The sequence below is a fragment of the Corvus moneduloides genome, chromosome 5 (genome assembly GCF_009650955.1).
Source record: "Corvus moneduloides isolate bCorMon1 chromosome 5, bCorMon1.pri, whole genome shotgun sequence".
NCBI lineage: Eukaryota > Metazoa > Chordata > Aves > Passeriformes > Corvidae > Corvus > Corvus moneduloides.
The window spans coordinates 29,037,043-29,062,407 of NC_045480.1; the positions used below are offsets into that span (position 1 = coordinate 29,037,043).

General features: G+C 34.6%; 1 protein-coding gene across 3 annotated transcripts in view; it reads right to left on the reverse strand.

Moving 5' to 3' along the window:
- Positions 1 to 25,365, reverse strand: part of SGCZ (sarcoglycan zeta) — a 420,887-nt gene that overhangs the window by 23,459 nt on the left and 372,063 nt on the right. For all 3 annotated transcript variants that reach the window (XR_004240334.1, XM_032109901.1, XM_032109902.1), the window contains exon 6: positions 13,039 to 13,111. Coding sequence is in view for 2 of the 3 variants with exons in the window: in XM_032109901.1 (XP_031965792.1) it covers positions 13,039 to 13,111 (73 nt within the window). In the remaining variant the exon portion in view is untranslated. The remainder of the gene's footprint in view (positions 1 to 13,038; positions 13,112 to 25,365) is intronic.

Here is a 25,365-nt window from a genome sequence, read left to right on the forward strand (position 1 = left end):
CCATGACTGACTTCTATGGCACAGAGAAAGAAAAAAGTTAAGCTTTTAAGAATATATTGATATAAACTTATCTGCTTAGTGATGCTTTCTGGCACTAGCACTTAATGCATCCAACTGTACTAATACTGAAATATAGGTGCTTAAGAATCTGCAAATCTCCGTTAACGCTTCTGTAATGACAATTTAGTACTAAAGTCTTCTTAGTGACTGATGGCAAATGTTTAACTAAATAAAGAGAAAACAAAACCTTTAAATATTTTCAATTATGTGAAACTGGGTAGAATGACTTTGCCTTGAAAGACTCATTCATGTTTTCGGTATGTTTAGCAGCTTCATGTATGAAGAGAGGATAAGAAAATCTGTTATGTTGCTATTATTTGGGGCATTGTATGGTTTTTCTGTTCTCCAAAATACCCATCATGCTCATATAACCCTGTTATAGCGGGGTTAAGACACACATCACTGCTCCTTGGTATCTCTGTTCAAACCAATCCTTGTTCTAGTGTCAGTCTTTCCACTTCTCTCTTCCTTATACTCAAGCTCCATCAGCCTTGATGCAGAACTATGATAATTTCTTAGCTGTGCTTTCTCATAGTACTGTAGAGATTTCTCTTGAAGGGGAAATACTAATGCAAAGATTTGTAGAAAACATGCTCACATGCTGAATAGGGAAAATGACAGGATGAACACTGGAAACAGTAACTCAGGTTCTGATTGTGTTCAGTTGCAAACATATTGCATAGTACTATAATGGAGGGAGACAAAATTTTTTATCTACTTATAACTTAGTAATATAATGGCAGGACACAGTTCCACTTTATCTGAACAAAGGCTTTTTGTAATATGAAATATGCTAATGATAAAAATGTCTAGACTGAGTAGCTTGAAGAAAACACTGTATTTCCCTCTTAAGCAAATTATAAGTATTAGGGTCATATCTATCCAAAAATATAATGAGGTACTAGATGTATAAAGGAGAGAGTAGTTTGACAAAGAATTTGGTGCAAAAAAGCCAGATGAAATCTGTCAAGCAATGGAACAAGAGAATTTCAAAATATTTCAACTATTGCATTTTTTAAGTACACAGAATAGTACTGGATTATCATTTTAAAAGCAAAGTACCACATTTGCATGCAAAGAAAGTCACTGAGATGGTGTCTGTGAAACATTTCTGTTTGTTACACGTCACTGACACTCAATAGGGAAAGGAAGAAAAGAAATGAAAAAAAAAAAAAAAAAAAAAAAAAAAAAAGCAAAGCATTTATTCAGCAACACAAAATAAAGCTATTAAAAGCAGGTGTCCAGATAGAGGAAACACTATTTGTAGATACTGATATAAAGAAAAAAAAAACTACATGGGATACATATAGATAGGAGCAATAGAAAAATATATATCTCTGCTACGGCTAGGCCATTTTCTTTCTCTTTTTTTGGTGCTTTGTAGGGAGAAGTTGATAGGAAGTTCTGCAGTTCTTTGTACTGGGGAAGAATCTAATTATCATGAATTATTTAATAACATACACAAGTGGTTTTCAGGTAGCGCTTTGTGAACTTCTGATGGCTACAGGACAGCAGAAAAAGAACTTCCAAAATATTTTATAAATGATGTAAATTATAAAGTTTAGAAATTAGGTTTCTGAAAGTACTCCATAGCCTTAATGAGGCTTTACCTTGATCTTAAAAGGAAACTGAATGGTATAAATGTTAAATGATTTTATACTTTGATTCCATATTTTTAAGCAGCATATCATTTTGATTTATAACCTACTTTCCAAGAATATTAACATTACTCTGTGGTTTCAGCTGCCATTTCATAATGATAGAGCTGAAAGTGTTCTTAGCTACATTTATTGCATTGAATTCATGTGTCTTAGCAAAGTCACAAATAGTTCTGATGTCATCACATCAAAATGCCTCAGTGCTAACTAAAACTTTTCAGCAGGTGGACAATTAAAATCTGTTTAGGAACATCCATCAAGAAACTATGGTTTTCTTTGAAGATTAAAGTTTTGACAGTGTATAGCTTAGAGTTGTTTAGTATAGCTTCATCACAGTTTTTCAAGAAGGACATTAGCATAAATTGCTTTAAATTTGTCTAAAAACAAGATATTTGGGCAATTAATTTCTCAACTTGAAAAGTTGATGATATCAGAGTTCTCCACACCATGGAGATTAATTTTTTGGTGGTTTTTTTTTAGACAATAGAGTTTCTTAGCAGTCTTCTGAAATCAAATAAAGTGGTAGAAATGTCAAGGAATAACTGATGATCATCAGGGCAGGTTTTAAAACACCACCCATCTATTAGTAAAACTGAATGCTTAAATCTGTTTTACAGTTCTCATTTACTTTTCTTACTGTTATTCTTTGGCTGATCTGCATCTGAAAAGTGACTGCAGCATGCTACTGCAAATGCAAAAGTCTATACAAATAGATTATTACCTCAATGTTTTGAGATAAATTAGGTTTGATATGCAGCTTCTTTATAGTATCTTTTCTTTACCATGTTTCTGATACCTTTAATCTCTACTATAAACTCATTGTAACACCCCACACTGTAATGCTCATCCCTCTAAGGAAAAGTGCATTATTATAACAGCATGTGGAAATCTGCTTTCCTTTCAGATTTACTGATGGCCTGTCACAGTGGCATTTACATCTATGAGTGAATCCTATTAATAGAATTAATTTTTCTTTCCCAAACAACACACTGCTCTGATGGAGATGGTAACTACTGCTATTATTAGACAGAAACTACAGAACTGTAGGAAAGACAAAGAGACTTTTAAAAAGAGTTTTTAAATAATATAATTGGTCAATTTGTTGTATGTGATGAAGCAAGATGATCTATCCGCAGCAGAGAAGGGCTTTTTCTTTTTAATTATCAGTGGTTAATTTGTGAAAAAAGATAAATTTCATAAGATCAAAGCCATATGAATTTGAGCTGAAATAATGAAAGAATTATGGCTAGAAAAAAGAAACTTTTAAAATATATTGAATATGTTCCTTTGAAGGTATTAAAATATTTATCATCAGGAATGCAGAAATATTATTTCTTCATTTGGTATTTTCTGTTTACAAGCTGACCTAGATAGTATTAGAGAAAAATAATTTAAAATATGAACCAAAAAGAAAAGGTTTCCTTTTGGGTTTTTAGCAATGTTTTAGATTTACCTCCTTCATATCCCTTATATTCACATGGGATATAATTTATCTATGTTAATTTTTTTCTGTTGGCTAGTGGAAAGTATTTCTTAAAATAGAAGGAAATAGAAGATTCCCCTGTGCAGAAGTGAATAATTTATTTGCTTCATTTCTATTTAAGCCCTATATCCAACCCATGCTACTTAGTAAAACAATTGATATATACCTCTACTGATTTAGAATTTGTATTAGAAACAGTGGATTAAAAATATGTCAGCTGGAGATCTCACAAGTAAAACAGGCACTAATTTCTTCTTTATTGACATCTTTATATTTGGGGGTCAAGTAATAATTCCACACTTCCCAGTATTTAACTTTTATATATTATAGTCTTGCCAACACATATTGTTGTGCCTTTTTTTCAGTGAGCATGGGAACCCTGTTAGGAAAAAAAGTTTTGCAAATATAAAACCAACAGAAAGTCCACACATTTACTTGGTAAGCCTTTTGTAGATTTCCATAAATTAAAATCATTGTGACATTGATCTTGCCACCTGTAGGTCAAGAGTTGTGGCAGACTGCGACTGTGGGTGGGTAAGACACAAAGAGAAGGAAGGCAAATGGGTGTACCAAATCTCTCTCTATTCCTCTTCCTACTTTTTGATTGTAAACAAGTACCCTCAACCCCAAAACCTCAGAGGATGCAGGACTTTCCTCTCCCACGAGTGAAATGATTTTGTTCCAAATTAGAATTAAAAATTTTTTTTCAAAATAATTTTGAAAATGTTGTTTTCCAGAAACCTCAAACAATTTGAAATATATATTCTTTCAATTTCTATTATTATGAAAGGAACAGTTAGCTGTCCTGATGCTCAAAAAAAAAAGAATTTTCAAGAGTCCTCCAGTGAGACCAAGGGTCCTTAAAGAAGTCCAATGAACACTCATGATGATAGATAGAATTAGGCTTTCCATTAAGTCAATTTCTTGAAAGTCAGGTTGCACCATAAGGAATAGCCAGTGACTTTTATGATCATGGTGAAAAAAAATCTTAAAGCTTTTTATTAAGATATTGTAACTATTCAAACATTGGATTCTTGAATAGCTACATTTGACATCACAGTGGGAATGATATGAAAATAACATGATTATTCAATCATTCCAATCTTATTACCGATAATATTTACAAGTTTATACATGGACATTTTACCATATATATATAAAAGTGGCAAAAAATATTTTGATACATTTACATGTGTCAAAATATGCACCTCTTCAAGATGCATATGAATCATTGCCAGAATAATTTTATTTCCTGAAGCTTGTTGTATTCTGATGCTTTTAACAAAATGCTTATTTTTTTTAATATTATTATTGAAAAGCAGGGGTAAATTTGGAGGACTCAGCATTCTTAATATTGTTTACTGATCATCAGTTTTTCTTTTTTAAGAAGAAAAATTCTCATATGTTCATATGAAACTTACTTTCATTTATGTGAAAACCTAATCTTGAGCGTGATTTGTCTCTCAGTTTTGTGACAGCACACACAGCTCTTAAGTAACAGAGTGTTAAATCAGTGTTTTATGAAATTAGTGTTGGCCTGAACCAGAAAATATTAACCTTTTTTTTTCCCAATTTCCAATTGTTCAACTCATGGATGATAAACTTAAGCAAAGAGGAAACTTTCATGACTTAAATAAGAATAGTAGAATGGCATTCAGTACTGCATTTCATGTTATGTCCATGTTCTGCATGTCACTGACTTTGGCATGTGTCAGCATGCCCTTATTATAACTCCTAAAATTCTCACTAACCTAGAAATCACTTCACTGGCCTCAAAGATGAGTTCTAATTGCCCTGTACATGCCACAGGTTTAAATCCAATAGGTCTGCATTGTCATAGCAACATTTGAAACAACTGAATATTTTAATGTTATTTGGCATAGATGATAAATCAGAAAAACAAGTTCCCACATAAGGAAATAAAGGATCTCTTCTGAGAACATTAAAAAAATAGTTCTTACTGAGGAGGAAAAGTAAGGAATAAAAGATCATTAAAGAGTTTTTCAGAACTGTTATTAAATGAATAGAAAGAATGAAGAAGCATCAAGAAAAAGTGAGAAAGGCTGGAGAAAGCAATTTAACACAAGAGCTTGACTAAATAAGCAGGTGATATAAGGAAGGTTAAAGAGAACATACTGTATGATTGTTTCTTAGCATGGGTGAAGGCATAGCCAGAAAAGCTAAAGACAAGGAAGCTGTCAAAACCAGAAATAATATTAAGAAGAAAACAAACCAAAACCAAAAGTGGCATCTCAGGTAGTAAAAAATCATGCAGTTGTTAAGTTAACTAAAACTCAAACCTTTGAAAATCAAGAAAATTAGTAAAAATATAAGGTTTAGAACATGAGCTTTTATTTCTTGGAGAAACACCAAAACATGCTTGAAAGTCTAAACTTCCAGGCTGTGAGTAAAACTTCTGGATATGAGACAATCCAAAACAGCTGTTTAAGAGAAGGTATGGGAAAAGGATTTGTCACAGTCCTGACAAATTAAGACCTACCCCATTCTACCCTAAATGTTTCCCTTTCCATTATCTTCCTGATTTTTATTCTGGCTTGAATCCCTTCCTACACATGCCCTGTCTTTCTGCTACACATCCTTACATGAAGTTTATCTTCTTTCCAGAAATAGCTCCATTACCTGAGTTGCCTTTCAGAATATATTTCCTTGAAATAGAAATCTGTTTTGTCAGAAAGAGATTGACGCAACATGCCCACAGCAAATGCTCGAGTGCTTGTCAAGAGTTAGATCTGAAGATAAAGTGCCAGGGGGAGTCTGAAGGGTCTCAGTTTTGAAAACCATTAGCTTCCTGTGATTAGGAAGTTACAGTCCAGACCACATGAAATAGTCTAATGATACTTTCTACATTGTTCCTCTAAGAAGTCTTAAGCTGATATAAACAGATATATTTTAGCTGAGACAAACTGTCACATGGCTTGATCCACATTTTGATAAAACTCCATCTCATGCAAAATTATTCTCCTGAAATTCCTTTGACAGGTCTACTTCAAACTCTGCAGATTAAACATAGCAGAGAGCTTGGAATATACTTTCCAATGTCCCATATTTGGACTGTACTGAAACATTCCAGGAAGAAAATCAAAAAATCAGCCAATTATAAAAACAAATCAGAAAAGGTTTGGTGAGTTTACTTTCAGTCACTTTTTTAGGGCAACCACCATGTCCAAAAAATCTAGAGAGCTATTTTTACTTTCTGCAATACAAAATTGAGTTGTAGATAGTGAAGAAGTCAAAAAGGTTTGCTAATTCTTTTGGAAGTGAATTCCATCTTGAGATACAGCAAATGACAAAATGTGAATTGAGGATAAGACATGTAAAATCATGCATTCTTCTCTAGGGCTAAAGGCTATCTTTGGAGTTCTCTGTATAATTGTAGCTATAAGCAGTGGGAGCAGTTTGGTGGACTGCAGAACTAATAGTTTTAGAAACTCTTGTACTCCCTGTAACTTCTGAGCCTCCTTGTTCTTATATCCAGTCTCTATGAGCTCCAGATCCTTTGTCTGACACTGACATGGTGCTTAGAACCCAAACCATACTTCTGCACTCACAACCACAACACTGCTACAAATTCTGTGTACTCCACATGCTGGTGGAGTACAACCTTCACCTGACCATGAAGCAAGATGTTTCAGAAGCTGAGGGTATTCTGAAGCCAGGTGTATACAAATGGGTAAAGTTACAGCAGGAAATACTAGTACTGTGAGCAGCTTTTCAGTTACTGTTTTGTGCTGGTTTGGCCAAATTTAGAAATATATCCTCTGAGGGAAGGCACAACCACCCCTCCCCCACCAGGTTCGGGAAAAATAAATTTTCCTCGAAGGAAAGTGAAGGAGATGAAAACTATTTATTTAACAAACACATGGGAAAAGGAAAATAATGCTAAATAATACAATCTCTCGCTGTGGAGGAAAAACCTGGGAAAGTGTTGGAGTCCTCCCTTTGGTCTCCTTGGAGCTGGGACTTGGCCCAGGGCCAGGCCCTCTGCACTCAGTGGAAAGTCCTCCCGATGTGCTCTGATGTTGAAGCAGTCCAGCAGAAAAGGGAGAAAATCCGAAATTCCAGGGAAGGAAAAAAGTTCAACTCTCAGTCTCTCTCCGGAGAAAAAAGAAACTGAAACTGGCCAAAAACTGACCCGGGAGCAGCAAGCCGGGTGCCTCCTCCCTCCCTGGCCGCAGCTGGGAAAAAAAGTCTTTATCTCTGTGTGACCTTGAACAAGCTGCAAACTGCTTTGAAAAAGTTTTGCTCAGTTTTTCCTTCCCCCTCTCAGGCTCAGTTTAGAGGCATAGAAAGGAGCAAGAATTAATTTCTGGGCATAGGGCAGTGATATGGGACACACATCATAAAGTCACCCCAAGACATGTTTCTAGATGGACACTGGCTTTCAGAAAACGCAGAGAAACATAAAGATCTTTTGCCTTTCTATTAAATATGTACGAAACTGCCTAACTGCTTCACAAACTATGAGGGACATGAGAGAATAGACAGACACACAGCAAAATTAAGAAGCCTTGTTTCCTTGTGGAAGTGGCTAAACAGTGTCACTGAAAATGAAGATACTCGCAGAAAAGGAACAGTGGAGTGAGGAAAAAATCTCCGTGGAGAAATTTAGTATAAGGAAAGACTAAAAAAACTAAATATTGCTCAGATGGAAAAAAAAAATAAAAGCAGCCCTTTTTAGTAATGCGTTAGTAAGCCTGTTCACTTAGAATCAAAAGAAAGACGTGAAATGAAAATACTGTGTTACAGCAACATTACTTAATGTCGTACAGTACAAATTTTATGGACTCTAAGTAGTATATCAAATCATGTTTCATCAGAAAATCTACAGCAAAATGGAGTATGCAGGTATGGTGAAACAAGACTGTGTTTGGTTTAGAGTCCAAAGCACATCAGAAATGAGTTCTAGTATCTCTAATGTCATCTCCTGAGCATTAAGGACTGTTGTTCAACTTCCATTTAAAAAGAGAGTGAAACACTTCTACCTGCAGTATCTGTGAAAACAAAGAGCTTGAACAAATTGTGGGCTGTTGTACCTAGTCCTAGGCTGGACCTATGTGAAATTAGAATTATTTAAGTAGCAGCTTGGATCTGGAAGCAGTTGAAGAGCAACCACAGTAGAAACAAGCCTTGCAGGAGCCGAGGGCACCTCCTGAAACCTTGAATATCTTCCTGTGGTACTCTGAGCACTGGTCATGCCTGCTGTTAGACCTGAGGGAGCTTCATGTAAACAAAGATCCTCGGCTGCCTTCACACTAATTGCAGTGTAAAGTTGCCATGCCTTTCATTAACTCAGCACTGTGCAAATGCTTTCTACTCCTATGAGCTTTATATGGGTTTTCAGATGAGGTTGATAGAGTAATATATTTACTCTCATAATCCTGTGTAGCCTGACACAGCTATGCTTGGAGCCCATCTGTGGGTTCCTGGAGCCATGACATGGCATCATCATAAAGCCCAACAGAAAAGGACCTGCGGGTGCTGGTTGACAGCAGCTGAACATGAGCCAGTGTGTGCCCAGGTGGCCAAGAAGGCCAGTGGCATCCTGGCCTGGATCAGCAATAGTGTGACCAGGGCAGTGATTGTCACCTGTACTCAGCACTGGTGAGGCCACAGTTTGAATCCTGTGTCCAGTTCCGGGTCCTTCACTGTAAGAAAGACGTTGAGGTGCTGGAGCGTGTCCAGAGAAGGGCAACAGAGCTGGGAAGGGTCTACAGTGTAAGACATAGGAGTGGCTGAGGGAGCTGGGGTAGTTTAGCCTGGAGGCTAAAGAGAGGCTCCAGAGATTTTTCTATCTCTTGCGATAGTAATATTTTTATCCTTCATATCTTGGTTCCTACCTTTTCCCTTTCCAATGTCAAATATAATCATCATCACTGAACACTAAAGCAAATTATTCTTTCTGTTTAAGAGCCATACACATCTACCTTTTGTTTCTACTCTGTCCTATCTGCACAGCAACTACAACCTTTCATTACTGGCTTTCTTCTCTGTTTACGTCAATGTATTTTTAAATTGTTTTATATACATATATACGTGTGTGTATACATATATATATAAGCACATATATATTTAAAAAGAGAAGCTTAACTTTTGGAAATTTTTTGAATTTTACTATACTCATACATATTTTTGTATGAACATGTTAAAAAAAATAGTATTTTCAACAGCTAGTCATAAGACTAAGCAAACAAGTTTTGGTCAATACACATGCCCAAACAATGAAATAACTAACCCAAATTATGAAAAACAAAAATAATGATTATTTCTATTTTATTAAAAAAGGACACTGAAAGTAACTAGAATCTGATATCATTAAAACATTATAGTAAGGAAGAGGAGTTTATTTACTCTGCTGCATCTTCTACCTTTTGATGAGGTTTTGTTTATTATTTGATTTCTGGCTAAAAATAGATGAACAGAGTCAAGGTGATTTTGTCACTCTCACCCTGCTCAGTTGACTAACAGGCTAAGGTCAAAATTTCTGATGTGTTCTCTGGCTCCAGGCTTTTACAGAATAGATATTTTTGCCTATTAGTAAACCACCCCTTAAATGTCACAAAAGGTGTCTCTTACAAACCATCAGACAACTCTGAGTGAACCAGACCTCCTGTGTAAGATACATGTATTTTGAATTCTTATTAGAGATAAAGTAGGATCCAACTATCTTGTGTGGTTCCTTGCCACTTGAGCAATTTTCATGTCATTATGCCCAGCATTAGCTTGCAGGATTAACTGGTAGTGGTGTGCAAGGCATGACATAGAAGAGAAAAAAAAATTAAATTTATCTTGCATTTATCTCCAGAGGACAACAAAAAATTAATTCATCCCCTTATACAGGATGAAGGTTATTGAGAGCAAATTTATCTGCATCTAACTACTGTCTATTTTGTGCATGGATATTGCCTATTAGTGCACCATGTTTTAATGCACTGTTGGCCTAAAACCAGTAATTGGGGAATATATTGGCAGTTTAGTTTTCCTAACTGTGTTCCTGTGAGAAACAGTAGCGAGAGAAATAGGAAGATTAAATTATTAAGATATAATTCATTTTCCTGATTCTAATGCATGATTCTTTTATGCTACTTATCCCAACTAATGAAAGCCATCTTTAATTAGTTTTTGGGATTTGATACAAAAGCTTTCACAAAGGACATATAACAACACTGTCTGAAAGCCAAACCTTTCTAGCTATTATTTGAAAATGCAAGAGAGGAGAAAGATATGACCAAAGTGGTTGGACACATAGGAATGAATTACATAAGAACTCAACTAAGGTTTATTTTTGCACAACAAAATTTTAACAGTAAATATCAGGGGAGCTTCTCTATATGAAAACCTCAAAATCTGGCTATAGAACTAAGAGTGTCTGAGGCAAGGTTTAGATATGTGGAGGTAATGTGAATCTGACTTTCCCTTTTTGTCTCCCTGTCTACAATAGATTAAACTAAAATCCCAGGAAGTAATATGATCCTTGTGGTTATCAAATTCTTAGACAAAATTTTCTAGTTATGTTTCACTCAGAGTAATCAAGGAGGTCATTGCTCCATTTTTTAAATTCAGTAGTCAGTCGTTTTACATATACAAGGCTATGAATAGGTGTCCGGCATATTTTATTTTGGGGAAAAAGAAAAAAAAGTATCATGCCTGAGGTTTACTGATTGACCAAAAATATATATTCCAACATGAAAAATATGGGATAATTTATGCTTTAATTAATGATCTAATGTATATTCTATTATCTTTCAGCCCTGTATACAATAACTATCATAGCCTAATATATTTGCACTTAAGCACTGCAACTTGCTGTCAAATTGCATTCAAGTCTGTCCACTGAAAAAAATGAAAAATGTTAATTCAACAAATTTTCTACTCTCCCCTTACTTACCATCAACTTTAACCATCCAAAGACACAGGGATGCAACACTTGGAAAAATACTTTTCTGACTGCCATTATTGAACACATTGGGTAAGTTTATTTGAAAACATTAAAAAGTAATAATGACAATTATTATAAGGAAATTTCAGTTGTTAAATTGACTTGAGAGTTTTAAAAAAGAATATGATAGAATCCCAAATAATAGAGTGGAGCACGTGAATACAAAAACTTGCAAAACACAATATGGACTGAATACATTAAGAATAAATCACTTACAGGTAAGCTAAGGTTGCTTGACCAAACTCCAAGGTTTTCTATTTCTTCAATTTTATTAATAAAAAGTATGAGTTAAATTAATTATTAATGAGAGGGCAGAAAGTTGAATGCCAAATGCTTACTACTTTAAGCCCATCTTGGAAAAATGAACTGAAGGAACAGTGGAGTTGAAAACATTAAGCAACAATAGGAATCATGGCAATGAATTAAGACAAAAGACTGGAGGGGTCAATGTCCCATGTGTAAATTCCAGAAGCAACATGAGATGATTTTAACCTTACTTAAATTAATCCTGAAGGCACAGGATAATCTGTTTTACACACATTTTCACTCTGTTGATATTATTTAATGATTAAAAAGAAGTAGAGAAAGCAGTGTTTCCATGTTCTTTTGAGTGGAACAAATTCCAGCCTTTAACCCAAATATTTGGTCCCCTGGAAAAAGAAAAGCTTGTTATGCTTCTACTTTGATTTCTGCTGAACCTCCTCTGATTAGAGACGATATGACCTTGGTGATTGTTGCTAATAAATGCCTTTATAATTATTTTTCACAAAGGACTGACAGGAGTCATGGAAGTGGATAGAGATTTTTAAGACAGAAATCCAGTGATCATGATCCTCTGGAAGACCCCAGAGCCATACATTACTTTAAAATGTTTAGTGTAAATAATCAAACACAATCATTTACTTCGCACACTCCACATACAATGGTCAAACTTGTCCACATGGACAGCTTCCTGCAAATGGTTTCCACATCATTATTGGCCAATGATCCTAAATGCCTTTGCAAATGTAAGGAAGAGCATTTAACTATGCTATTCTGTAGCAATTAATCATAAACACTTCTGGGCAGGTAAAGGGATAGTTATATAATGTTCAAAAAATCATAGTAGAATTGAATCAAAGTCTGTGCTGTTTCTCACCAGTTCTGCTGGGAGGAATACAAGGAAGGACCTTTGATTTTTTGTGATTCTCATTACTCATCCATATAAATCACAGATTAGTACTTAGCAGTGCACATACATGCACTTCAAAGAAAAGCTTTCACTTTAAACTTTTCTAAGTTTTCTTTCTCAATCTACAGATGCCTTAGTAAATTTTAAACTTGATCTTCTACTATCTACTGATTTCTCCACTTTTTCCACTATGTACAGAAAACTTTGGATTTTTTTCATTTAGAAATGGAGCCTCACTTGGTAATGAATTTTTGAAAAATGTGTGCGTAGTATTCAAAAAAAAAACCCAACAACCCAGAAACACCACTAAATGTAAAAATCTGGGACTGTTTACTTTAACTTGACTTTTATATATTCTGTAACAGCTCATAAAAAATCAAACACCTGGTCTGATGCTATTGAACAATACTGTACACATTGGACCTTAAAATCACCTGAATATTCCAGTCTCTAGGGAAAACATATTTCTCAAGAGTTCTACTAGGGGAGACAGGTCATATATAAAAAAGCACTGTATTTTACATTTCATGTGATAGAACTTTGTGGGGTTTTTTTGACTAGCTAGAACAAACTGGAGTCTTCCAGTGTTTTGGATATCTATGAGTCATTAAATAGGCAGTATATATATTACTACACAGATATTCTTCTTTTAATCCAGACAACTTTTGTTGAGAATGTTTGATTTTAAAACAATTCTTTGAACACCTACTTGAGGTCTTGGGAAGGTTCTGCTCTGATATGGGGTGTCTCCACAGAGTGCCCAAACACTGCCCCTTCTGTGCCTAAAATACATAAATAAAATACAGTACAATTACTTTGGAAAATAAAAACACATTGACATATATAACCACAAATTGACACTTTTAGGCCAAAGCCTCTGATCAAATCCATTATTAATGAGTACAGATGTTTCTTCATGTTTACATTTTCATTTCTATATCAAAATCTGGACGAACATCCTGTGAAACTCTGGATTTCTGCTTACCAGTAGAAGAATTTCACATACAAATCTGAAACACTTACAGATCCAAATTTTTCAGCAATGGTTTGCCTGAATGTTTATCTCCATATTTTGGAGAACAGTTATTTTACAGAGAATGGAAATAATATCATAAATTTGTGTGACAAAAACACGGTAGAGAAATATATGCTGTATTTTACACTGTGGTTATTTTGATTACTTAAATTGACATGCCAAGCTGTTAGAAGTTTTGAAATAACAGTCAATTGCCTCAAGTTGCTAGCTCAATCTAGATATCTGACAGTTTCAGAGTTTCCTTCCATCAGATCTTTCTCATTGAATAATTTTATTCTCATGGAATGCGCTTTGGGTTGAGTGTTAGTAGTGGATGCTAAGGTATCTCCTACTAGGCATTTAAAATCCAGGCAAAGAAAACGGGTAACAATGTTCCAAAACAGAATTGCTTCTCTATTGAATTTTGATTTATATTACTAGGTCCAAGTTGAATTTGATAATTCCACAGTTTTCGTTAGATGACCAAGATTTTTCATGACAAACTCCTCTTCAATTAAAAAAACAGAATTCTGGTAAACATTCACTGAAGTTATTTGAAAAAAAAGACAGTTCTTTACATAATCAATTTAAAATGCATTTCTTGAAAGAAAATGAGGGGGGAGAAAACCACAAAAAAATAAATAATTGGGATTTTTGTTCTTTGTTAAAGTAATAGAAAACTCAAGAAATTTATATGTAGGGAACAGCACTATAAAATCAGCATTTCTCTTAACTCTCACCTACAAGGACTGAACACATAAAAGTTATTTATACCACTCAATTCACATTTAATAGGCAGAAATAACTTCCCTGTGTTCTTAGGCGTTTGAAATCAGCCTTCTTTCTTTCACTCCCTGAACAATCATCCTTGTTTACTGATTTATTCAATGCCAGTATTTTTGTCATCCACTTACATAAATTTTACTTTCCTTCTCTGAAGATGGTTTACTGGTCATTGTGTAATGCAAATAGCCTAGAACTACGGAGTGAAAGTCTTACCGACAGAGAACCTCCAGCAAAGGTGAAATAACTGAATAAAAATGTGTAAAACAGATAATGCATTTATCTTCTATCAAAATAAAGTCAAGGAAACTGTCTGGGATAACTATAGCTGATTACTAAATATTCTTGAATTAATTGCCATATTTCAACAGCAGAAGGTTTCTTTTGTTCTGAGACTTGAATTCTGAGTAAACCAAAAAATATACCTACAATATCTCACAGTAGATCTGTAAGAAGTGCTCAACAGAGGCACCACTCTAATTGCTACAATATTTTAAATACAATAAAATGTTTTCAATTTTTTAAATATTTAAATATTTTGCAAACTTTTTCATAAACTGCGAATGTCAAGGAAGGTAGCTATTAAATATTTTTGCAGTTAACCAATGATATTTAGTTTCCAATCCTTACCAGAATTTGAAAGCACAATGAGGTTATAAATGTTAAATTGATAAAATTGTTTTTTAAACTGGTTATAATTTTCTAAACTCCACCTTCATTAAAAGAAAAAAAAAACAAACCAAACCAAACCAAACAACCAACTAACCAACCAAAACAAAAAAAACCCCAAACACCTCCTCAAAACCTTCATTGTAAAATGGTCAACTAGTATGGAGTATTGAAGACAGGAAGAGAAGATTTCTGAGCATAATGAATTAAAATCCTACTTTTTCATCTCCAGAAATCTATAACCTTTACAAATATTCTGGAAAAGAACATCAAAAACAACTTTATTACAATGCTGCTTTGAAGATCTCCCAAAAAACCTCAACCTCAAGCTTTGCTGAGTGTTATGGAAAACCACAGGAGGAAAAAACCCAGAATTTCTTTTTTTCCAAGTATTATTCCTAAATGTGCTGTGCAGAATCTGTTTTTTAAATTTGGCAATGACTTGTTGTTCTCTTTCCTTTAAAAGTCTGGAATAGCATGTCTGTATAGCCAGGCCTTGTGTCACTCAAAATAAAGCTCATCCCCATCTATAATGAAACCCTCTGGGAGCTGAATATCCAAAATCAAAGAATGTGTTTCCAGATTCCACTCATCTCTTTCATCAGTAAAATGAAATGCTTTCTACAACTAAGGGCCCTTTATATTTTTGAAGGTGACAATGGGCTATGAAGTTGTAAATAACCGAGCAGAATGCAGAGTTGCCCCCAGTCTTGACCCTTATGAGAAGTATTTGAAAGAGCATTATCAATGCAAAGATGCACAAAACTTCATTTTAGTATGAGTCAGACATTAAATCAATCAGAAGTGCCAAAGGCAAAGACTGATAATAGAAGTTAAATGACAGCTGGTTATAACCCAGCTTTAGTATTTCCTCACTTTTAGCATCATTTTTTTTAAAAGACAAGGCATTTTTTCCCTAAGAAAATAGGATTTTGCAAAGAAAGACCAGGTTTTTCAATCAGACTGGAAATCCAGGCACATAGAATTAAGGACAAACTGATATAATTAAATAAAATATAGTTAAAGTTAAACCAAACCAAATATGCTCCTTTTGCTATTTGAAGATGCAATCTTGGTAAGTTTTCTTCTTCTCATACAGCCTCAAAAGCAGAAGCATAACAGTTCTTGTGGTAAATGCTTTAACCTTAAAAAAAAAGCTTTCAACAAGTTCAATAATATCTCCAATTCCCTTTATTACGTTGTGGAATAAAAGCAGGCACTTTCAGTTATCTTGGTTTTAGTAAGAAAGGTGAAAAAGATCAGCCAACCAGAATTTACTGACATGTTTCAAGCAGTTAAACAGCTGGATCAAGAAAAAAGAAAAGTGGTTGTACAGGAAATAAAAGAAATTGATCAGCGTTACTAAAAAATACAGAAGAAAAAACTGAATTTTTTTTTTCAATTTACTATATGCAAATCTGTAGTAATTTGATGGAAAGTTTAGACCATGTAGCTTAGTACTCTTAAGAAATGTTACTACGAACATATCTTCTAATGATATAACTAAATAAATAGAACTATAAATCCAAATTCAAAATCCATAGCATTATTTTTTTAATGAATGAAATATACTTTAGGTATTTGATAAGTTACTGTGTTAAAACACTTATTTTTTACAGAAATAAGAGGAGCTTCTAATAACTGTATTCCCAGACTTACAGAATCATAGCCAAGACCTACTTTGACATGAGTGAAATTCTAGTGAGAGATGAATAAATACAAAAAAAGGTATAAAAAGAAAAGGCTCGAACCTTAAGGCCCTTTCAAGTACAGCTCAAAGGAAGTAGTTAGGGAACTGAATTCAAAGGAACAAGAGTTAGAATGGATAACTATAAAAAGTGATCCTTTTAGAGGAAATAAAATCACAAGTGCAAAGGATCTAAAATCAAAACTGTTAAGTGTAACTGAACAAAATTACTCATACCTTCAGCTTCCAGTGGAAGAGAATGAGTTAAGTAAAGACTTCACTAAGAAAGAAGCATCTCTGCAGCCAAATTACTGATCAAAGAATACCAGTTGTTATAGGGGTTGCTGGAGAAAACTCAGTAAATAACATGAGTCAGGTAAAAGGCCAAAAGTTCAGTTTGGTATTTATAGAGAAACCTTTTTATGCATAGCTGATTTATAAGCACCAGACCTTTAAGACACTTCTTTGACACAGAGCAAATCAAAATTACCCTTTTGGTACAAGCAAAAACAGTCACACATTCCTGCTGAAACTGAACAATCTGAATTCAGAGAGACCAGTGCAAACTACTAATTTCTGCTCAACTTACTGGTTCCTGAAATTCAGCCTTTGGGAAACGAGAAATGTCATAAAAAAAATGGAAGTGCACTTGGTTCTGCATTATATTTGCTTCTGTATGTGTATGCTGAGGAAGTTTTTTTCATTTATTCAACCAGCAAATAATCCTTTCATACTTTATGAGCTTACATAACAAAATGGTACCGTTCAGTGGCTTTTTAAGCGACTAGGATGACAAGATTGAGCTGGGGTTTTGGTTGGTTGGTTGGTTGGTTGGTTGGGTTTTTTTTTTGATTGGTTTTTTTGGTGGGGCTTGTTGGAGTGTGGGGTATATTTTGTTTTGTTTTGTGAAAGGAATGCTGGCTGAGTTGATAAGGCAAGAACTAAAAGCTAATGAAGTATTTTGCTATGGGAAATGACCCACATATTACCCTTATCCCACTCCTTCACTTCATTTGTGTAAGCAAATCACCTCACGATGGAATTGTGAACCAATTTGATGTGTAACAACTACATGGCATTGCAGCATCACAGACACAGCTCAGTTTTACCACCTTGGTCTTTCACTAGGTTTTTCAGAAACATCAAGAAACAGTTACTAAGATTATGCAAGTACTAGTTTGGGATACCAGTTTGTCCTCCAAGTTACAGACTTTAAAGAAGGGTTTGTAAAATATTCATTATTTTTGAAGCTTGCAATTTTACTTGTTGCACACTAATGAGTTAAGTTAAAGCACTGACAGATTTCAGAAAGAGGAATAAATAATCAATATTTTTTTACCATTGAAGAAACCTTAAAAACACAGACTACATGTTTGATGTTTGGAACTTTTAGGTTTTAAAAATTTAATTGCAATAAAAAATAAAATTCTTAATTATTTTACCATGGGTACATAGATAAAATTTAAAAGGGCTTTTGTGAGCTTCGATAGCTGTTGTTCAGCACTAAGTCCTTGGAAGAGCTAATCACTGACAAACTGGAAAAAAACCCCAGAAACATTCAACTACACAAACCAACGATCATAAAAAGATTGCATAAAATACTTGTTCCTCCTTTTATAAAAGCCCGGTTATTACAGTTTATTTTGGGATGAGTAGGAATGCAGCTTCTGGCCTTCATGTTGGTTGTGCATCTCTTCAAGACTTCCAATTTTATAAGTTACTTGAAGTGTAATTTAACTAGGTACTTGTATTAAAAAGGTAGGATTCAACTGGATTTTTGCTATGGAGGTGTACATGACTAAAATGAAAGTAAGTGAGTTATTTTATGAAAACATGATTGATATGATTGCTGGCATTTCAATCTTGCAGAGTCCCTCAGCAGCAAAACTGACTAATGTTAAGTGGTGAAGGTTTCGGATATGACACTGATGCGGCCATATATATGAGGTATATTTTAGATAGAAAGCTGTAGTACTGCCTGACTAGATGCAGTCGTTTACTTATAAACTAAAGCATGTGTATTGAAATCTTCAGAGGTAAGCTGTTATTAAAAAGTAAATTCTAAAGGAAGTGATTTAGATTTATTACTCAAAGTCCTCGACTATGACTAATTTGATGCATATTTTCTGTATGGTAGCTTTACTAAAACAAGACTTCTACTAAGCCTTTTATTTAAATAAGAAGAACAAGTTCCCCAATAAATCAAAATTCAGCACTTTCAGTGTGCTAAATTTTGATCAAAGCAAATTGCATCTCCTGGAAATACTTGCAAAATTGCAACAGTCAGTATCTTCTTAAACAGCATTTTAGCTTATTAAGTAGAAACATTTGAAACATAACTTCCTACTGGTGGGCAGTTGAGATACCTCTTGTCTTGCAATGCAAATGAAACTGGATTGTGCCTATCTGTTCAGTTTCTTATCCATCTAATTGTTTGAGGGTTCACTTCTAAAATCTATGTTTGGCCACCACTTGATTTACTTTTCTGAAAAAGTAAATCTATTTGAATAAAATCTGGACTTAGAATAGCAGTAACATCATTCAATTAATAATTGGAAATGGCTATTCTAAATGCTCCCTCTGAGATGAAAAAGCCAATAAATGTAAATGAAACTGCTGAGAAGTCACATTAAATTTGAATAGTTCCTCAAAACATGAATGGAATTGAAATATATATAAAGGGTTTAGAGCAAAGAGATTTAAAAAAAAATAATAATTTCTGTAATATCTTTTACTTTTTTCCCTATTATGTATAACAGATGGAGGTACACATGACAATAAAAATGATGAAATACAATAATTTTCTGCTTGAATTGATACAGCCTCCTTGAAACTTTACAACCGCTAAATATATGGATAGACTTAAAGCTTACATTGAGATTTCACAGTAAATAATTTCTAATACTCCCTCTCAAAATTCTTCATCTTTTCATATAGATGATAATCTGGACTTGCACTTTTCTTAAAGTTGTGTAAATGATTTTGGGTTAATAATAGTTCATCCAATACAAAAAGTGTACATGTCTACATTCCAAATATAGAATTTTAATTGATTATTTTCATATTTAATAAATCAAAAAGATCATATTTTCACTTTGTTGTAGTAGATAACCCTAGCTTTTGGAACACTCAGGCTTATGCTCCAATGAATTGTTAATGACTTTCAAAGCAGAGTTGTTTCCCTGATGAAAAATGAATTAATCAATGAATGAGAAGACTATCAAACAAGTCAGTAGCTTCATAACCAGGGGACTCACCTGGAATGTAAAAGAAGGGTACATAAACTTGGATATCCCAAGTACAAAATGAGAGAATGAGAAAATTGTTTCTCACACAGTTTCGAGAACAAACAGCAATAATTTCCCATTTTGAAGCTTTCTGAAAAATATAATGTACAGCTGCCTACCCACGAAACCTAGCCAGGAATGCCTATCCAACTTCACAGAATCACAGAATCACTAAGTTTGGAAAAGACCTCCAGGATCATCAAGTCCAGCCCTTAACTGATTGCTACTTTGACAATTAACCATAGCACTAATTGTCATGTCCAGTCATTTCTCGAATGCTTCCAGCGATGGTGCCTCCATCACTTCCCTGGGCAGCCCATTCAATGCTTGACCACCCTCTCAGTGGACAAATTCTTCCTGATGTCCAATCTGAACCTCCTCTGGTATAATTGAGAACATTTCCTCTTGTCCTGTCACTAGTCACTGGGGAGAAGAGACCGACCCGCCCCTTGCTACAACCCACTTTCTGGAAGTTGTAGAGAGTGATGAGGTCTTTCCCAAGCCTCCTTTACTCCAGGCTAAACAATCCCAGTTCTCTCAGCTGCTCCTCATAGTACTCATTCCCTAGACCCTGCACCATCTCTGTTGCCCTTCTCTGGACACTCTCAGTATCTTCTTGAAATGAAGGGCCCAGAACTGGACACAGGACTTGAGGTGTGGCCTCACCAGTGCACCAGGGGACCATCACTGCTGTGGTCCTGCTGGCCACACTATTTTTGATACAGGCAAGGATGCATCTGCTTCAAAAACTCTAAACCAAAATAATTTATCATTATCTTTTGATAAAAGTAAAGGGCATTTGCCCTCCAGTGATGACATTCCATAAATAAATAGTTTGATTTTGAAAAGTTAAAAGCTCAGAGGAATATTTCAGGAATGTCTACATTAAGTCTAGCCATCACATTTGTTGTCTAAGTTAGGAACACAGATTACTTATATTTTATCTCTAGCCAAAATGGAGAAATTGGCATCTCTAGAGAATAGTTACCAACTCTAATGGACTGAGACTAGAGCAACAGTGCAGACAACCCAAGAACCTTGATGCTTTTGCTTTCAACATCTGACCAGCAGTTGATGATACGAATTTTATCTAAATTGGTAAAATCTTGTTTGGAAATATCACTTTAACCATATCAGAAGTCATCTAAGTTACTTACCCTTAGCATTTTAACTGCTTCATAGGGTACCATATTTACATTTTAAAGCTGAGTTCTCTGTGCCATATGGAAATGTGCATTAATTTCTGTTCTCTATTTTGCCATTACTGAAACGTACTGAAAAATTGTTATGAATATGTGATAATTACTGCTGCATGCATAAATTTTAGTAAATTGTTTTATTTATGCAAAGGAGGCCACAAAGCAGCAGGACAATTATCCAGATTTTTAAAATAGCTCTACTATAATATTTTTACTGTATTGGAATATGCACACCATTGATAAACTATAATAAAATATTTAGATAAGTGCATTCAGGCACCCTATAGTTCATCATATGTGAATATATAATATGTATTTAAAAAGTCTTCAAATGCTTCCAAACACTTCTAAATAAATGCAAAAATGAAAATCTGTGACAAATCCTCACATGTATTTCCACAATGCTAAAATGGAGATATGTGTACATAGTACATTTTGGTGCCTATTAGACCAAAATTTAACAAAAATACTAGTATCTCGAATTATTGAAAGTCTTTTTCTTTTTTTCAGATACAAGAAATAAAATGAAGCTATTATATCAAATCCTTACAAGGTTGTTAAAAGGTTTCCTTTTGATATTACCACTAGTGATTATAACCTATTATGAGTTTCTATTCCTGCTCTTTATTATGTTCTGGTTTTCTCTCTAGAAGTAAATTACACAGATGAATACAGCACATTTAAACCTGGCATTAGGTAAGTCTTTACTGCAGCTTTAAATGGAAATTCTGCAGCTGTGAGAGGGAGTGTGAATGTGCAACAGTAATTTTGTCACTTAATATTCTCACCTTCAAGTCTGTATAGCCATGAAGCAAGCCTTTTAATTTAGCAACAAAATGGAAGCAGATGTATTTCAAACCAATTAACTGCAATGACTGTAAACCACCAATGGTTGTGTTAGCAAACACGTGCCTATTTGTTATCTGTACTAATCACAGGAAAGACAGCCTTTTCTGCAGGAAAGGACAAGATACTAAAGCAAAGTGGAAGCTGGCTGAAATATACATCTTTTGCCAAAGACCCATATGTTTTTTTCAGGCAAGAACCACAAGAGACGTGCCACATACCTTGCAGATGCTGTAGGAAGAGGGTTTATGGCAGTAATTTACCACTAGATCTACCACTCCATTTTCAAGATGGGACTGAGCTGGGCACAGAGTAATTTATCAGTGCCAGTCTCAATAGTTACTTCTATGTCACCAAGGAGCAGTATCCTGGACTCAGACTACGACCACAATTCAGATTACTTGGCAAATCTTGCAACAGCCCAGCTCTGCCATGAGTCTTGTGGCAAAACCTTCGTCTAGTCTTTGCTCTTTTACTGTTTGTGAGTCAGGAGAGACTCAAAAATCACAGTCATCACTGCTGCAATACAACTATCATAAATTCACCTTTCACATACCTATCATAAATTCAGACTTTTAGGATTTAAGTGCTTTCCATTGCCTTGTTACATACCAAGGCATGTCTAGCTAAAACTAGAAAAGCAGGCTTTAATGCTACATGAAAATTCAGTATGGTCAGCTGCCAGAGAAACCTGTTATTCACATCCTCTTAAAGTACATTATGTTCAGGCCTTTTCAGAACAGAAGACTGAATCCTGGGCACCAAGATAGTCATGCCTAGGGAACAGAATGTCATATGATTTGACAGTCGTAATGAAATTAATTCTTTTGCTTTATCATTTTTAAGTTAAAAACACAGAAAAAATATATTTCCTTTGTCCAACTATCAACAAAAACCATTTTTAGTTTCAGACATAGGTTAAGAGACAAAAAAGAAAATAGTTTTTATTTTGCCTTTTTTTCAGATCAGCTCTAAGAGGTATTTCTCTATATTATCCACTTAATAAACTGTCATGATGCTTACCACTCCAGCCTTTCAGCTTACACTGAAGAGAATGTGACTGGGAAGACCTCTATTCTTTTATTCTTAAACCTTCCAAAGGAATATACTTCTTTTAGATTTAATCTTCCTTGTCTTTTAGTCTCCCTCTGGCCTCCAGACATCTTATCACTATAAGTAATATATTCTGGTTTTTTTCAGCAGGATACTCCCTCTGCTCCTTTTCTTGTTTTGCATTAAAATTCCATTTAGTATGTATACAACTTTTTTACATTCTTTTTTTGCCTAAATGAAATTGTTCTGAGTTACTGTGAGGTTAGCTGTCAAGAAGGGGGAAAAAAAAAAAAAAGGGTGTTTTCATTAAAACTTCAAGTTCAGAAATTCTAATTGGTCTTCTCTTTCATTGTAAATCTAAATATAAAACAGGGAGGAAAGGCCAAGAATGACAGTGAGAAGAAAAAAGATTGCAACTATAAAAAGCCTGAAAACAGTTCTGACAGCTAAAACATGAAACAAACTTGTTGATAGATACTCTTTCTGCACAGTATGCTTTATCTATTGCATTTTCCCTGCTTCACACTGAGAGTGTAAAAACAGATTTAAAAAGTAGTCCATCATTCGGTAATGCTGCTAAGATAAAAATACCAAAAATAATACAATTGGCTTGCTTGATACAAAAATAAATGCTTTTTAAAAAGCTATCTCCTTTTGATGTTTAATGACAAAAGACTTTCAGATGCAACTACCAATCTCACCTCATGCTTTAAACCATAAATTGGGACCTGAATTTTTCAAGTGAACCTAGCATTTGGCTACTTCCAGTATCTTGCTTTGCTTAACTTGGAACCATCTGGGGTCATAGCACAACATCCAAGTACTTTTAAAATTTTCCATGCTGCTGTATCTAGACCTCTGACCAACACAACCCACTTTGCAGACAGTGATGTAGATAAAGGACAGGAAAATACACTAATCCATTGTAAGTGGTGTAAGCTGTAGCACTTGCTGTCATTTCTATCACACTTTATGAATCAGATTCGTTTAGAATGATGATACTTAAGGGAAAAGTCTCTACTTGAGCTAAATGACATTTTGGCATTTGTAAAGTAATAAGGCTGCCTGGAAAAACTGGAAGGCATTTGTCTGTACATGATCGTGCATGTGTGTCTGTGTAATTGTGTGCTCAGATCTACTCTCTAGTAGTGTTTTTCTAACATGCTCACAAAATAAGGTCCAAACATTTTACAAATCCGATAGCTTCAATGACAACAAAGATATATGCTAAAGAACAGTTACCATTAAACTGAATTCTAATGCTTTCTAAGTAGGAATAATCAGATAAACATATCCCACTATAACCATTACTGATATTAATGTTAGGATCAGTGCAAGTGTTCTTCACACACTAAACCAGTAAAATTTGTGTTATTCATATTCAGTTCAGTTAACTATGAATGTAAATGATCAGGAAGCATGGGCATGTAGGTCTTAGTGTGGGTACCAGCTACAGGTACAGTATGATGGGTTTCTGAAAGGAGAGGTCTCTGGTTGCTTTACCTTGCTAAGCTCATTCATTCTATCCCTTCTTGTAGCAAATTGTGCTTATTTATGCAGCTTTCTCATCTTCCCCTCACTGTACCAAATTTTACTCAAAAGTGAAGTTGACAATACATCCCAAAAGCAATTAACCTCTAAAACTGAAGTATGGGAAATATACTGTCCAAAAGGAACTGTATGCAGAAGGAAATGAAGGACAAGAGAATGGTTCTTTTTTATGGCCAAACCCACATTCTTTCTCTTTTCTATTCAGTAAGATGAAGGGATTGATCTCAAACATTATTGTAGAATATCAGTGTGGTTAAATGTGGATGCTCTCGTTTGCCAAAATATGATCAAAACCAGCTACATACGTTGTGTGTTCTTTTGTTCATACAGTTCTACTGTCAGATCAAGATCTTGAGAGCTATTTATTACCTGAGTTTTACAAAGTTCCTCACTGTATGTTTTAGCTTCAATGTTACAGCTCACAGGACCCAAATTCAAGCACATATTTAAATTGCTTTGTAGGATTACTGCTGGAGTGTTTAGCTATTGGCCTTGCAAATTCAAACCCTAATGAAAGGCAGTGAACCTCTGAAAAATGAAAAAGTGCTCAGATCAATGAGACAAATAAAATAACGAACCGTGGGTGAGAAAATGAATATTTTAAGTCCAGTAAGTCATTATTAATTTTAAAAAACTAGTGAATTTAAGTATCAATTTAGTTTATTAGTTTAGGGCTCATTCTTGCTTCTATACAAATAAAAGGCAAACCTTACACTGATTTCAAGCTCCACACCACTAGTTCCAGTTGATGTGGGCTGGCAGGAATGGAGAAGAAGCACTGTCTCTTTTATATTTTAATAATGTTGCTATAAAATAAATTTACTAATAAAAATATATGCTATCACCATCTTTTGAAAATAAGTATGGAAAAAAAATTCAGATGATACAAAACTGGGAGGAGCTGTTGACTCCCCTGAGGGTAGAGAGGACCTGCAGAGAGACCTTA